The 13,109-nt window shown below is 51.8% G+C and overlaps 1 protein-coding gene across 2 annotated transcripts in view; it reads left to right on the forward strand.

The window, feature by feature from the left end:
• Positions 1-13,109, forward strand: part of HEATR5B (HEAT repeat containing 5B) — a 181,648-nt gene that overhangs the window by 42,621 nt on the left and 125,918 nt on the right. For both annotated transcript variants that reach the window (XM_082250254.1, XM_082250255.1), the window contains exons 12-16: positions 925-1,077; positions 1,432-1,531; positions 2,205-2,314; positions 5,121-5,284; positions 5,395-5,570. In XM_082250254.1, the coding sequence (XP_082106380.1) occupies positions 925-1,077; positions 1,432-1,531; positions 2,205-2,314; positions 5,121-5,284; positions 5,395-5,570 (703 nt within the window). The remainder of the gene's footprint in view (positions 1-924; positions 1,078-1,431; positions 1,532-2,204; positions 2,315-5,120; positions 5,285-5,394; positions 5,571-13,109) is intronic.

A 13,109-nucleotide genomic window follows, 5' to 3' on the forward strand; every position in this document is an offset into this window, starting at 1 on the left:
TGTGGAAACCTTGCAAGCGGACCTGAACAAAATAACGGGGTGGGCAACTACATGGCAGATGAGGTTTAATGTTGAAAAATGTAAAGTAATGCACTTTGGGGCCAAAAACCAGAAAGCAAGCTACTCACTAGGGGGGGGGGAGCCTCTGGGTGAGTCTAGGATGGAAAAGGACTTGGGGGTACTGGTAGACAACAGGCTTGGCAGTGGCATGCAATGCCAAGCCGCTGCAAGTAAAGCCAACAGAATACTGGGATGTATAAAAAAGGGGATTCACTCCAGAAATAAAGAGATTATTCTCCCACTCTACAAAACTCTGGTCCGGCCACATCTGGAGTATGCTGTCCAGTTCTGGGCACCGGTCTTCAGGAAGGATGTGCTGGAACTGGAGAGAGTCCAGAGAAGGGCAACAAAAATAATTAGGGGAATGGAGGACATCAGCTATGAGGAAAGACTGCAAGCACTGAACCTATTCTCTCTGGAGAAGAGACGATTGAGGGGGGATATGATATCAATGTACAAATACTGTACTGGCGACCCTAGCATAAGGAACAAACTATTCAGAGAAAGGAGATAATATAAGACACGTGGCCACTCACTAAAACTAGAGGAAAGGCGGTTTAACCTTAAAATGCGTAAAGGGTTCTTCACTGTAAGAGCGGTAAGGATGTGGAATTCTCTTCCACAAGCAGTCCTATCAGCAGGGAGCATTGATAGTTTCAAAAAACTGTTAGATGGGCACCTTAGAGACCACAACATACAGGGTTATACAATGTACACTTAAAAGCAAACACACACACATCATAGGTTAAACTGGATGGACTGATGTATTTTTTCAACCTCACTAACTATGTAAGTTAGAATTGATTAAAGCACATATGACTATTGCCAGCCAATTCTCTTATACAATGCATTGCTAATAAACAGGTCCCTCCGTTGTGCGCTATCATCTTCCTAAGATGCTTCTGCTGTGGAGAAATGTATTTCCACGTTCCCTGAAGGAGCTGGAGGCTGAAAAAGCCAAAGGAGATGCTTTTACTTGGCAGGTGACTCTGGAAGGACGCGCTGGAGCACTTTGTGGTAAGAATCAATTCTAAAAGGGTTATAACATATTTTCTCATCTTATCTTTTATTTACACTGCTTTAGCTTCTGTTTATTTAGTAGTGTTTCTGCTTTGCATTGAGAAATATATATTTTTATTCTTTCTTTTTTTTTTTTCTTTTTCATGTATTTTTAACAGAGAGCTTGTCATACTTTAACCAGCGTTATATGATAAATACATTAAAATAGTTCTTGAGGCTGTTTTTGTAGAAACAGGTTTATTCTTTTATAGCATTTACTAAATGTGATCATTTAGCCAGCACTGTTGAAACTTTTTATTTAAAGTTTGTGCACTTGGTCTGTTTAACATTAATTTAATGATCCCTTTCCAGCTATGCGAAGCTTTGTGGCTCATTGTCCTGAATTGTTGACGGAGGATGTGATTAGGAAACTGATGACACCCATTGAATGTGCTATGACTATGATGTCTCAGTAAGTAGTAGTTCATTGTGCATTTTGTCATTTTTTTTTTTTAGAATGTAAGCTCCAGCTACCTGAGTCTTAAAGAGAAACTTAAAAACTCAAAATAAAATATGAACATTTTCTGTTATTGGTGGAGTGGAGCAGAGCTTGCAGTGCTGGACTTTCTGTGTTGTATATGGTCCTGGCAAAAGGTCTATCCTCTGCCCACACTGTGGTGACTAGCCTGTAGCTAAGGCCAGTCATGCCCATGGTCCTGACACACAGAGAGAGACAAGTTCCCTACCTATTTTCTGGAAACCAGAAATTGAAAGCTGAACTCCAGCCCCGACATTTTATTTAGTTTTGGGAAGGTTTTTATGGCTGTTTCTCTGTTGGGGAGATTTCTACTCCCTGTTTTGTCTCCAAGTGAAAAAAGAAAATTACGTTTTTTCTAAAGCAATTTTTTTTTTTTTTACTGCCTACTGTACAAGGGACTATTGCTACCCCCAATTCTTGTCTTGGTGTTAGTGACCGAAAGTGATGTGGTCACAGACGGAAATTTGAACTCTTTAAAAAAAAAATTGTGTCGGGAGTCACGATGGAACCATGGCTCATTCCACCACAAATGTAGAAATGCATTTTTGTGTACTTTTTTGGACAGTGATTTATTATGTTTTTGCCCTTCCTCTTTCTTTGCTTTCAGCATCCTTTCTGTAATCAAGGCTCATGGTGCACATTTAAAGGCAAGTGCTGCGATGGTCCGTCTCAGGCTTTATGATATATTGGCTTTGTTACCTCCAAAGACCTATGAAGGTAAGGTTTTTTTCCCTGGATACAACCAACCTTTGTGGCTTCAGATTTGGTGTTTATAAGGCTGACTGATCAGTTTTCCCAGCAGAGTCCATCTTTGAACTCAGGTGCAGCATACATTGCTATGCCTTCTTCCCTGATGCATATATTGGGACTTTTTTTTTCAACCTGTTCAACTCTGACCTATAGATTGCTGCACCTTGCAGGATTCTTACAAACAGACAACCTGTTCATTTCTCCTCTGCCACCAATGTTTGGCCCCTTAGGATCCAATCAGGTGCCTTGGGCCCTAGAGAAAGTATTCTGCCTGTTCTTTTATGGTCCCTGAGCACTGGGATGCATGTTTATCCCCATCCTGAGGGCTTTGGGATGAAGGAGGCCTAACCTGTCATGGATGCCCTAATCTATTGCTTTTACAAGGCTACAACTCCCCTTTCCACTTGTTGCATGCATCTGCTTGATGCAGCGTGGCTGGACCTTAGTTCTGGAATTTGTTGGGCATTTTCTGGTTTTCCCCTGTACTGCTTTTTAAATTTCCCATAGATAGTTTGTGTTCCCGAAAAAATGTTCATGGTAATAGTAATTTTTTTTTGGTGTGTGTTCCCTGCAAAATCCCTTTTTTTAAAGGGTTTATTAGGAGATACAGATACAACTATTCAGTTCTCATTTCCTGGTTTTTGCCTTTGATTAGTTGCTGTTTTTTTTAGTACTTCTAGCAGCTCCTAAGCCCTCTCTAAGTTGGGGGTTTGTACAGCATGTGATGTTAAAAAATATCACCCTCTAACACTAGTTTTTTCTTTTTAATGTTTTGTGGGGCGCCATTCCTTCCACGGACGCCAGGGATGGGGGCGCCATTCCTGCCACGGACGCCAGTGATGGGGGCGCCATTCCTGCCACGGACGCCAGGGATGGGGGCGCCATTCCTGCCACGGACGCCAGGGATGGGGGCGCCATTCCTGCCACGGACGCCAGGGATGGGGGCGCCATTCCTGCCACGGACGCCAGGGATGGGGGCGCCATTCCTGCCACGGACGCCAGGGATGGGGGCGCCATTCCTGCCACGGACGCCAGGGATGGGGGGCGCCATTCCTGCCACTGACGCCAGGGATGGGGAACGCCATTCCTGCCACTGACGCCAGGGATGGGGGCGTCATTCCTGCCACTGACGCCAGGGATGGGGGCGTCATTCCTGCCACTGACGCCAGGGATGGGGGCGTCATTCCTGCCACTGACGCCAGGGATGGGGGCGTCATTCCTGCCACTGACGCCAGGGATGGGGGCGTCATTCCTGCCACTGACGCCAGGGATGGGGGCGTCATTCCTGCCACTGACGCCAGGGATGGGGGCGCCATTCCTGCCACTGAAGCCAGGGATGGAGGCGCCATTCCTGCCACTGAAGCCAGGGATGGGGGCGCCATTCCTGCCACTGACGCCAGGGATGGGGGGCGCCATTCCTGCCACTGACGCCAGGGATGGGGGGCGCCATTCCTGCCACTGACGCCAGGGATGGGGGGCGCCATTCCTGCCACTGACGCCAGGGATGGGGGGCGCCATTCCTGCCACTGACGCCAGGGATGGGGGGCGCCATTCCTGCCACTGACGCCAGGGATGGGGGGCGCCATTCCTGCCACTGACGCCAGGGATGGGGGGCGCCATTCCTGCCACTGACGCCAGGGATGGGGGGCGCCATTCCTGCCACTGACGCCAGGGGTGGGGGCGCCATTCCTGCCACTGACGCCAGGGATGGGGGGTGCCATTGCTGCCACTGACGCCAGGGATGGGGGGCGCCATTCCTGCCACTGACGCCAGCGATGGGGGGCGCCATTCCTGCCACTGACGCCAGGGATGGGGGCGCCATTCCTGCCACTGACGCCAGGGATGGGGGCGCCATTCCTGCCTCTGACGCCAGGGATGGGGGCGTCATTCCTGCCTCTGACGCGAGGGATGGGGGCGCCATTCCTGCCACTGACGCCAGGGATGGGGGCGCCATTCCTGCCACTGACGCCAGGGATGAGGGCGCCATTCCTGCCACTGACGCCAGGGATGGGGGCGTCATTCCTGCCACTGACGCCAGGGATGGGGGCGTCATTACTGCCACTGACGCCAGGGATGGGGGCGCCATTACTGCCACTGACGCCAGGGATAGGGGCGCCATTCCTGCCACTGACGCCAGGGATGGGGGCGCCATTCCTGCCACTGACGCCAGGGATGGGGGCGCCATTCCTGCCACTGACGCCAGGGATGGGGGCGCCATTCCTGCCACTGACGCCAGGGATGGGGGCGCCATTCCTGCCACTGACGCCAGGGATGGGGGCGCCATTCCTGCCACTGACGCCAGGGATGGGGGCGCCATTCCTGCCACTGACGCCAGGGATGGGGGGCGCCATTCCTGCCACTGACGCCAGGGATGGGGGCGTCATTCCTGCCACTGACGCCAGGGATGGGGGCGTCATTCCTGCCACTGACGCCAGGGATGGGGGCGTCATTCCTGCCACTGATGCCAGGGATGGGGGCGCCATTCCTGCCACTGACCACCAAGCCCAAGGTAGTTTCTACTCCCACTGGCTCTCCTAAAGTCTGAAGGACAGTAAACCGGACCTTTTTTTAAAAAGTTTGGAGATCCCTGTTGTAGAGGAATGTGATTTGCAGCCCTAGGCTTGCAAAGAGTTCAGTGAAGTCTGGACTTCACTCATTCTGAGAGTGCAAAAGCCTAGTAAGGGTCAGGTCTGAACTTCACTCAACCTTTGTATATTATATTGCAAGTTGTTTTGTTTTTCTGTGAAAATGTCATGTTCATCTTTTTACAAAGGTAACTTCAGTGTGCTTCTCCGTGAGTTGGTTGCTGAATTCACCTTAACTGACAACTCTTCCAACACGACTACTTCTCTACTTCGTTCTCTGTGTCACTATGATGACAGTGTTTTGCTTGGCTCTTGGCTGCAAGAGACCGATCACAAATCCATTGAGGATCAGGTAAGGCTATTAATATTATTAGTACTTTTCTACAGTTCTGTGATCTATCTTTAGTAGCAATTACAATATCCAAAACAAATTGTTTAATTTGAGTTTTAAATGCTGTTTAGCTGCAACCCAACAGTGCCTCTGGAAGTGGCGCTCTGGAACATGACCCATCCTCCATCTACCTGCGCATCCCAGCTGGTGAAGCTGTGCCTGGTCCTCTTCCTCTGGGTGTTTCGGTCATTGATGCCTCTGTGGCTCTCTTTGGAGTGGTGTTTCCTCATGTGTCATTTAAACACAGGTCAGTGCTTTCACTGTTTAAATGATAGATTACATGATAAGCAATAGCTGTTTTAGTTTAAAATATATGTCCATGCAAAAACTACATTCAGTACATCTGTGAAACAAACATTTCACCTGGATTGTCTGTTTAAAAGTGCTAAAGGAACAGAAAAGTGCTTGATCCTGCCAGAAATTCAGGGAGCTCCTACCTTCCTGTAGAGAATGGACAATGCTGCCTCTGCTGCACTGAAATCTCAAGCAGTGTTGTGACCCTTGCTTAAGTTCTTCCCTGCTTAACTAGAGAAAACCTGCCTCTCTAAACTGTAAGAAAGGGGGTGTTCTGTAGTCCAGCAAGAGCTGGCAGCACTACTTGAAGTTTGAGCACTGTAGCTAGAAATTGTTTTTATTACTCCCTGTGATACCATGTGAAGGATGGACTATGTTCTGTAGGCCAGGAGGCTAGACTTCTAAACAGGAAGTTAGGAGCTCACTCAATTAAGTGGGCACTGGGCAGCTCAATCAAGAATTTCACTTGCCTTCATTGACGGACACAGCTCCTGATTCTTCTTAACCATTGGGTTATACTGCCCCCTACAGGAGTAGTACACTAGGCAGGAAAAAGATTGACTACGTCTATGAGCAGTCCCAGGGGGTATACACCCACACTCAGTGATAGGCACTCAGTTTTTTCTGCCTAGTCAGGAGTAAAGACCTAGTTCCTTGCTAGGATCTCTGGTCCTTGAAATGTTTTTTTCCTTTTAAATTGATTTTTTCTCTTACGTCCTCCGACAGTCGCCGCCTCTTCATATTCGTCACATATGGGTATTAGACTTTGCTCCGAAGGAGTAGCTAGGCAACAGAATATGTTAACAATAAAGCTTTAACATATCCCACCCTCAAGGGGTGGTCCCCTCAGTCAATACCCTCCTACTTCCTGCAACCATATCTCAGTTTTAATGTCTAGCTTGTCAGGAGTGGCTGGCTCTCTCTGTGCTGGGACTTTTTGTCCCAGACTCTTTCTTCTTTTTGATATTTTGTTTGAGTTTTCTCTCTACCTTTACTTAGCTGTTATTTTTGTCAGCATTAGTTAGTTCTTCGGACGAAGAGGATCATGCGGACTGGGTCTCGGGCTGATCCCCCTGGTCGCAGGTCGTGGGTCAGTGGCTTCCCAGTCTGCCATCGAGCGTTCAGCCAGGTAACGCTCCTGGCACGGTGAACGACCCATCCCTGTTCGGTGCAGGGATGATTGGTGAGGTGGCTACCTCACCGGACGCTGTGCGGTTTCTGAACCGCCATTGTGTGCGTCTTGAATTGCGACTCTCCCTGCCTCATGTGCAGCGGCTTGTTCGCCTGTGCGGGTTCCCCACGCCATGTGAGGTAAGTGTATCTATGTGGGGACCTGTCTGTCTGGGGGGGGTCTCAGTCTGGGACTGTGTAACCTGCCTTTAATCACACTGCTTGTCTCCCTATATCTCGGCTGCATGCTGTGGGCTGCAAGGGGGGGGGAGCTGTATGACACTGAGTATGTCAGGCTGGGCAGTGTGAGGAGCTGTGGGGCATGTTTTTAATGGCATGTTGGGGCATATACAGCGATCGCTGCGGCGATCTAACATGTATCCATATAATGGGATAATATTGTGTGTGATTTTATGCACTGTGGAGCGGCGATTTCGGCGCCAAACGACGCCATTTTACCGGCGCCCGCTCCGGCCGCATGGTTTACATGCACGGCGGCCATTTTCTTGTAGCCTCCATAGGCTTACATAGAGCGCCCTGGCAGCATCACTTCCTCTCTCCTGGAAGCACCGATCGAGGCAGCAGCAGCAGCGGAGTCTCCTCAGGTTTTATCCTTCTATTCCTGTGTTCCATTGCCTGTATTCAGTCTGTATATTCCCTGTGGGGGTCTCATTGTGCCTGAGTGTGGTGCGGTGGGCTGCGCTTGCCGCGCTTGCTGTAAGGGGGCAGTTAACCCTTGGTTGTCTGGCATACAGGGGCAATGGATTCTCAGGAGGGCAAGTTTCCCACAGTATTGGTGGAAAGCCAGGGGACCGCTGTTTCCCCCCCAGGGGGGGATTTGGCCACTATTGTGGCTGGCCTTGCTGCACAGGTGCAAATGCTGGTGGCTGCTCAATCTACTAAACGGCCCAGAGTTGCTCTGTCCTCTGATTCTGAGGGTGAAGGTGATGGGGCTGTTCTGGCGGGGACCCCCCTATCGGGGTCCCGCTCCTCTCTTGATCTAGTGGGGTCTGAGGTAGAGGCTGAAGTTGAGGGGGTTGATAATTCTCCCCCTGGCTCGCCTGAAGAGCTTGCAATCATGGATGAGTTGATTGCTTCCATTAAGCAGACGCTACGTTTGCAGGACGAGGTGTGTCCCCCAGCTGCCTTGGCGGCTTATGGGACGCAGAGAAAACGCAGGACACCGCAGGTTTTTCCCTGCAATGCTGATTTTCAGCGCGCTGTTAAGGACCAATGGCGCGATTTGCGCAAGCCTTTTGCGGTACCAAGTAAATTTAAGCTGCGTTATCCTTTCTCGCCTGCCACTGATGAACGGTGGTGTGTGCCTCCGCCAGTGGATCATGCTATTGCGGTTTTGAACAAAGCCACTGCGATCCCTGCAGAGGGATCCCCTGTTTTCCGTGATGCCACGGATAGGAGACTGGAGTCTCTTGCCCGTCATACTTATTCTGTTACGGGTTCTATGCTTAAGGCTCTGTTTGCTTCTCTCATGGCGGCCCAGGCGATCGCAAGTTGGACGCAGATGCTTAGGCGCGTCCTAGTGGCCGATTCGGCCTCGGCGGCGACCCTGGATATGGTGGATCAGATCCACCAGGGTGTCATGTATCTGTGTGATGCGGACCTGGACCTGATTCCGTTGGCCGCGCGTGTGCACAGCGTGGCGGTGTTGTCTCGCCGCCTGGTTTGGTTGAAATGTTGGTCGGTGGACCAATCTTCACGTAAAACCTTAGCCAATCTGCCTTATGATGGGTCTCGCCTTTTTGGGGAGTCCCTGGATGTGTTGATTAAGGGGATTACCGGGGGTAAGAGCACTCTCTTGCCCCATTTCCCCAAGGCTAAGGGGGCTTCTGGGAAGAAGCATGCTCATTTTCGGCCCCCTCAGGGGTCCTTTCGTGCCTTTCGGCCGCACTACAAGGGCAAACCGTTCAAGGGCCAGGGCTCTCAGAAGAAACCCTGGTCTGGGAAACAGAAGTCCGGCCAATCCGGACCTGCGGCCCATAACAGTTCGGCCTGAAGGGGCGCCCTCACCCAGTTTTGGGGTGGGGGGACGCTTGCTCGGTTTTCTTCAGCCCTGGTTGGCCCGTGTGCGGGACAGATGGGTTCTGGAAATCGTTCGATCTGGTTACAAGATCGAGTTTCTCTCTCGGCCAGAGAGCAGATTTTTTTCCCTCAAATCTACAACTGTCTCCAGAGCGCCTGCGGGATCTGCACCTGGCGGTGCGGGACCTGAGGGCTCAGGGAGTGGTGGTTCCGGTGCCTCATCGGGACAGATTTCGGGGGTTTTATTCCAATCTGTTCACCGTGCCCAGAAAGGAGGGCAAGGTTCGTCCAATTCTGGACTTGAAAGCTCTGAACCGCTCTGTGCGGGTTCGCAAGTTCCGCATGGAATCCCTGCGCTCGGTGGTGGCTGCCCTGGTTCCGGGGGAATTCATGGCCTCCATCGATTTGAAGGATGCGTATCTTCACATCCCCATATTCGAGGGTCATCAGAGATACCTTCGATTTGCCATTGCGGAGGATCACTACCAGTTCGTGGCGTTGCCCTTTGGGCTCGCCTCGGCTCCGCGGGTCTTCACCAAGGTGCTTGCACCGGTTCTGGCATTATTGAGAGCCCAGGGCATTTCTGTCCTGGGGTATCTGGACGACATTCTGATTCGGTCTGCGACCAGTCAGGGTCTGGAGAAGGACCTGTCTGTCACGATGCAAACTCTGCAGGAGTTCGGTTGGACGATAAATGTTCCAAAGTCGACACTGAGTCCGTCGGTTCGTCTTCCCTATCTGGGAATGATACTGGACTCGGTGCAGGCGAAGGTCTTCCTGCCGGAAGACAAACTCAGGACTCTTCAGGAGGAAGTCAGGTCCCTCAGGGACGTTCCGAACTCGTCTCTGCGGACGTGTATGAGATGTCTGGGATTGATGGTCTCGGCTTTCGAGGCGATTCCTTTCGCGCAGTTTCACACGCGGGGTCTCCAGGCGGAGATCTTGTCCAAGTGGGACGGGCGACCTCAATCTCTGGATCTTCAGATCTCGTTGAGTCATCGCACCAGGGAAAACCTTCTGTGGTGGCTCCAGTCCCCGTTGGTGTCCGGGGGCAAGTCTTTTCGTCCGATCTCGTGGACGATAATCACCACGGATGCCAGCCTGTCGGGCTGGGGTGGTGTTCTGGGCGTTCTGTCCGCCCAGGGGACCTGGTCGGAGGGGGAGTCTTCCCTCCCGATCAACATTCTGGAATTGCGTGCGATAAGGCTCTGTCTTCATCGCTGGACGGACCGGCTGCAGGGCTGCCCGGTTCGGGTGCAGACGGACAATGCCACGGCGGTGGCCTACATCAACCACCAAGGGGGCACCAGGAGTGCCCGAGCGGCTCGAGAAGTGGCCGACATTCTGTCTTGGGCCGAGACTCATGTCCCGGCGATAACGGCGGTTCACATTCCGGGAGTGGAGAACTGGCAGGCGGACTATCTGAGTCGCCAGACCCTGGATCAGGGGGAATGGTCTCTCCACCCGGCTGTCTTCCAGATGTTGTGCGCGAAGTGGGGTCTTCCAGATGTGGACCTGTTCGCGTCTCGCCTCAACTACAAGGTGAAGAGGTTCGTGGCAAGGACGCGCGACCCTCGGGCAGACGCGTCGGACGCGTTAGTGGCCCCGTGGCATCAGTACAGGCTGATGTACGCGTTTCCACCGATTCAGTTGCTGTCCCGGTTCCTTCGCAGGTTACACTCGGAACGCAGCACGGTGATTCTTGTGGCACCGGACTGGCCTCGCCGGTCCTGGTACGCAGACCTCGTGAATCTGGCGGTCGACGCCCCCTGGCGTCTGCCTCTTCGGGACGATCTACTGTCTCAAGGACCGATTTACCATCCTGCTTTACAGTCGCTGGCTTTGACGGCCTGGCTGTTGAGACCGAGGTCCTGAAGGAGAAGGGTCTCTCTCCAGAGGTTGTTCATACCTTGATCAACGCGAGGAAGTCTTCCTCGGGAAAGGTTTATTACCGTACTTGGAAGGCCTATTTTGCCTGGTGTGAGTCCAGGGGGTTTTCACCCCGCACGTACTCGGTTTCCCGTGTGCTGTCTTTCCTTCAGACGGGTGTCGATCAGCGTTTGGCGCTGGCTACGATAAAGGGTCAGGTGTCTGCGCTGGCCGTTCTGTTTCAACGTCCCGTGGCTTCCAACTCCTTGGTTGGCACTTTTATTCAGGGTGTGCGGCATCTGGTTCCTCCTAGGAGGGATCCTTTGCCCCCTTGGGACTTGAATCTAGTCCTGTCTGTGTTACAACGTGCTCCTTTTGAACAGATCAGGGAGATCTCGTTGTCTATGTTGTCCAAAAAGGTCGCCTTTTTGGTGGCGATCACTTCGGCTCGCAGAGTGTCGGAACTGGCGGCTTTGTCCTGCAAGTCTCCGTACCTGGTTGTTCATTTGGATAAGGTGGTCTTGCGACCTAATCCTTCTTTTCTGCCGAAACGAGTTTCGGAATTCCATCTTAACGAAGATATTGTTTTGCCTTCGTTGTGCACGAAGCCTAAACATCCAAAGGAGGTGAGATTGCATTCTCTGGATGTTGTTCGGGCGATTAGGGTTTACCTTAATTCGACTGAGTCTTTTCGAAAGACGGACTCCTTGTTTGTTCTTCCAGAGGGTCCTCGGAAGGGCATGGCGGCTTCCGCCTCTACCATTGCCAAATGGATCAGGCAGACCATTGAACAGGCCTATGCCTTGCAGGGGAAGGTTCCCCCTGTGCCTGTGAAGGCGCACTCTACTAGATCTCTGAGTACGTCTTGGGCCTGTCGTCATGGGGCTTCTGTAGCCCAGGTGTGTAAGGCGGCGACTTGGTCGACCGTACACACTTTCACAAAATTCTACAAAGTAGATGTTCAGGCATCGGCGGATGCTTCCTTTGGCCGCAAGGTTCTTAGTGCGGCTGTTCCCTAGGGTCCCTTGTTGGGGACTCCTGGCTGTTGGGATAAGTTTTGTATCCCCTGGTTTTTTGTCTTTTCCTGGGTTGTTGCTCCTGTTGAGCACTTATTTTTGCTGTTGCCCAGCTGGTTTCCTTCCTTTGGTAAGGTTCCTTTCTTTGATGTGGAGACTGCGTTGCCTTTCGGCGCGGATGCGTTTCCCACCCCTCATGTTTGCACTGCTTTGGGACGTCCCCATATGTGACGAATATGAAGAGGCGGCGACTGTCGGAGGACGTAAGAGAAAACGGAATTTTTGTAAAATCTTACCTGTAAAATTCCTTTCTCTGAGTCCTCCGACAGTCGCCGCCCCCGCCCCTCTTTTGGGGTTTGAATGTATACTCTACTGCTATTCCACTAAAACTGAGATATGGTTGCAGGAAGTAGGAGGGTATTGACTGAGGGGACCACCCCTTGAGGGTGGGATATGTTAAAGCTTTATTGTTAACATATTCTGTTGCCTAGCTACTCCTTCGGAGCAAAGTCTAATACCCATATGTGACGAATATGAAGAGGCGGCGACTGTCGGAGGACTCAGAGAAAGGAATTTTACAGGTAAGATTTTACAAAAATTCCGTTTTTCCTATCTTTGCTATTTTGTTCCTGTGAGAATCTACTATCAACTGCCAGACTGGGTGACTGACTGGATAATCTATTATCTAGATCCAGAGGGTCTCCCCAGTCTGGCCAGCGATCGCGCGCAGGCCTCAGCTCCGCGCTAGGTTGGCCGCGACATAGCCCCACTGGACTTTGGCTGGCCTGTGAGTTAAATGTCTCACGAGGGTGTATACGACCTGGCCTCGGCCTGAGTCGCAGCGTTCCTCCTGGCCGACAGCCACCCACATCCCGATGGAGCGGTGGTCTGTCGGGAGTGGTGCCAACCCTGTTCCTGGTATGGTAAGCAGCTGTCCCCCTCTACCCATGGAGGGTTTTGGGGTTGATGTGGTCCCCTCCCTGGGACAGTGGGACCCCCCTGCCCTTGCGGAGCTGGTGAATCAGTTGATCCAGGGGCTACAGTTACCTGGGATGCTTCTTTGGATGCAGCTCTTTTGATTTTAGGCTGTCTTTATCAGCAATGGTGCTTCGGCATCTTATCTGGCTGACAATGCTGGTCTGCGGACCAGACTTCTAAGAACACCTTATCTGATCTCCCCTTTGTGGGGGATCGCCTGTTTGGAGCTTCGTTGGATGACATTAGTTGACGTGGGCCATTCTTCTTGGCTCATAAGAGGCCTTTTTGTCCCTCAAGGGATAAAAGTCCTTCAGGGCCTCACCCGGAGGTTCCAAGAGGACCTGGTCTGGCAAGCCACGAGGGGCTCTTCCAGACCTGTGGACAAGGATTCCTCTGCATGAAGGGGCGCCCTCACCCTT

Source organism: Pelophylax lessonae, assembly GCF_965119305.1.
Source record: "Pelophylax lessonae genome assembly, chromosome: 3".
Lineage (NCBI taxonomy): Eukaryota > Metazoa > Chordata > Amphibia > Anura > Ranidae > Pelophylax > Pelophylax lessonae.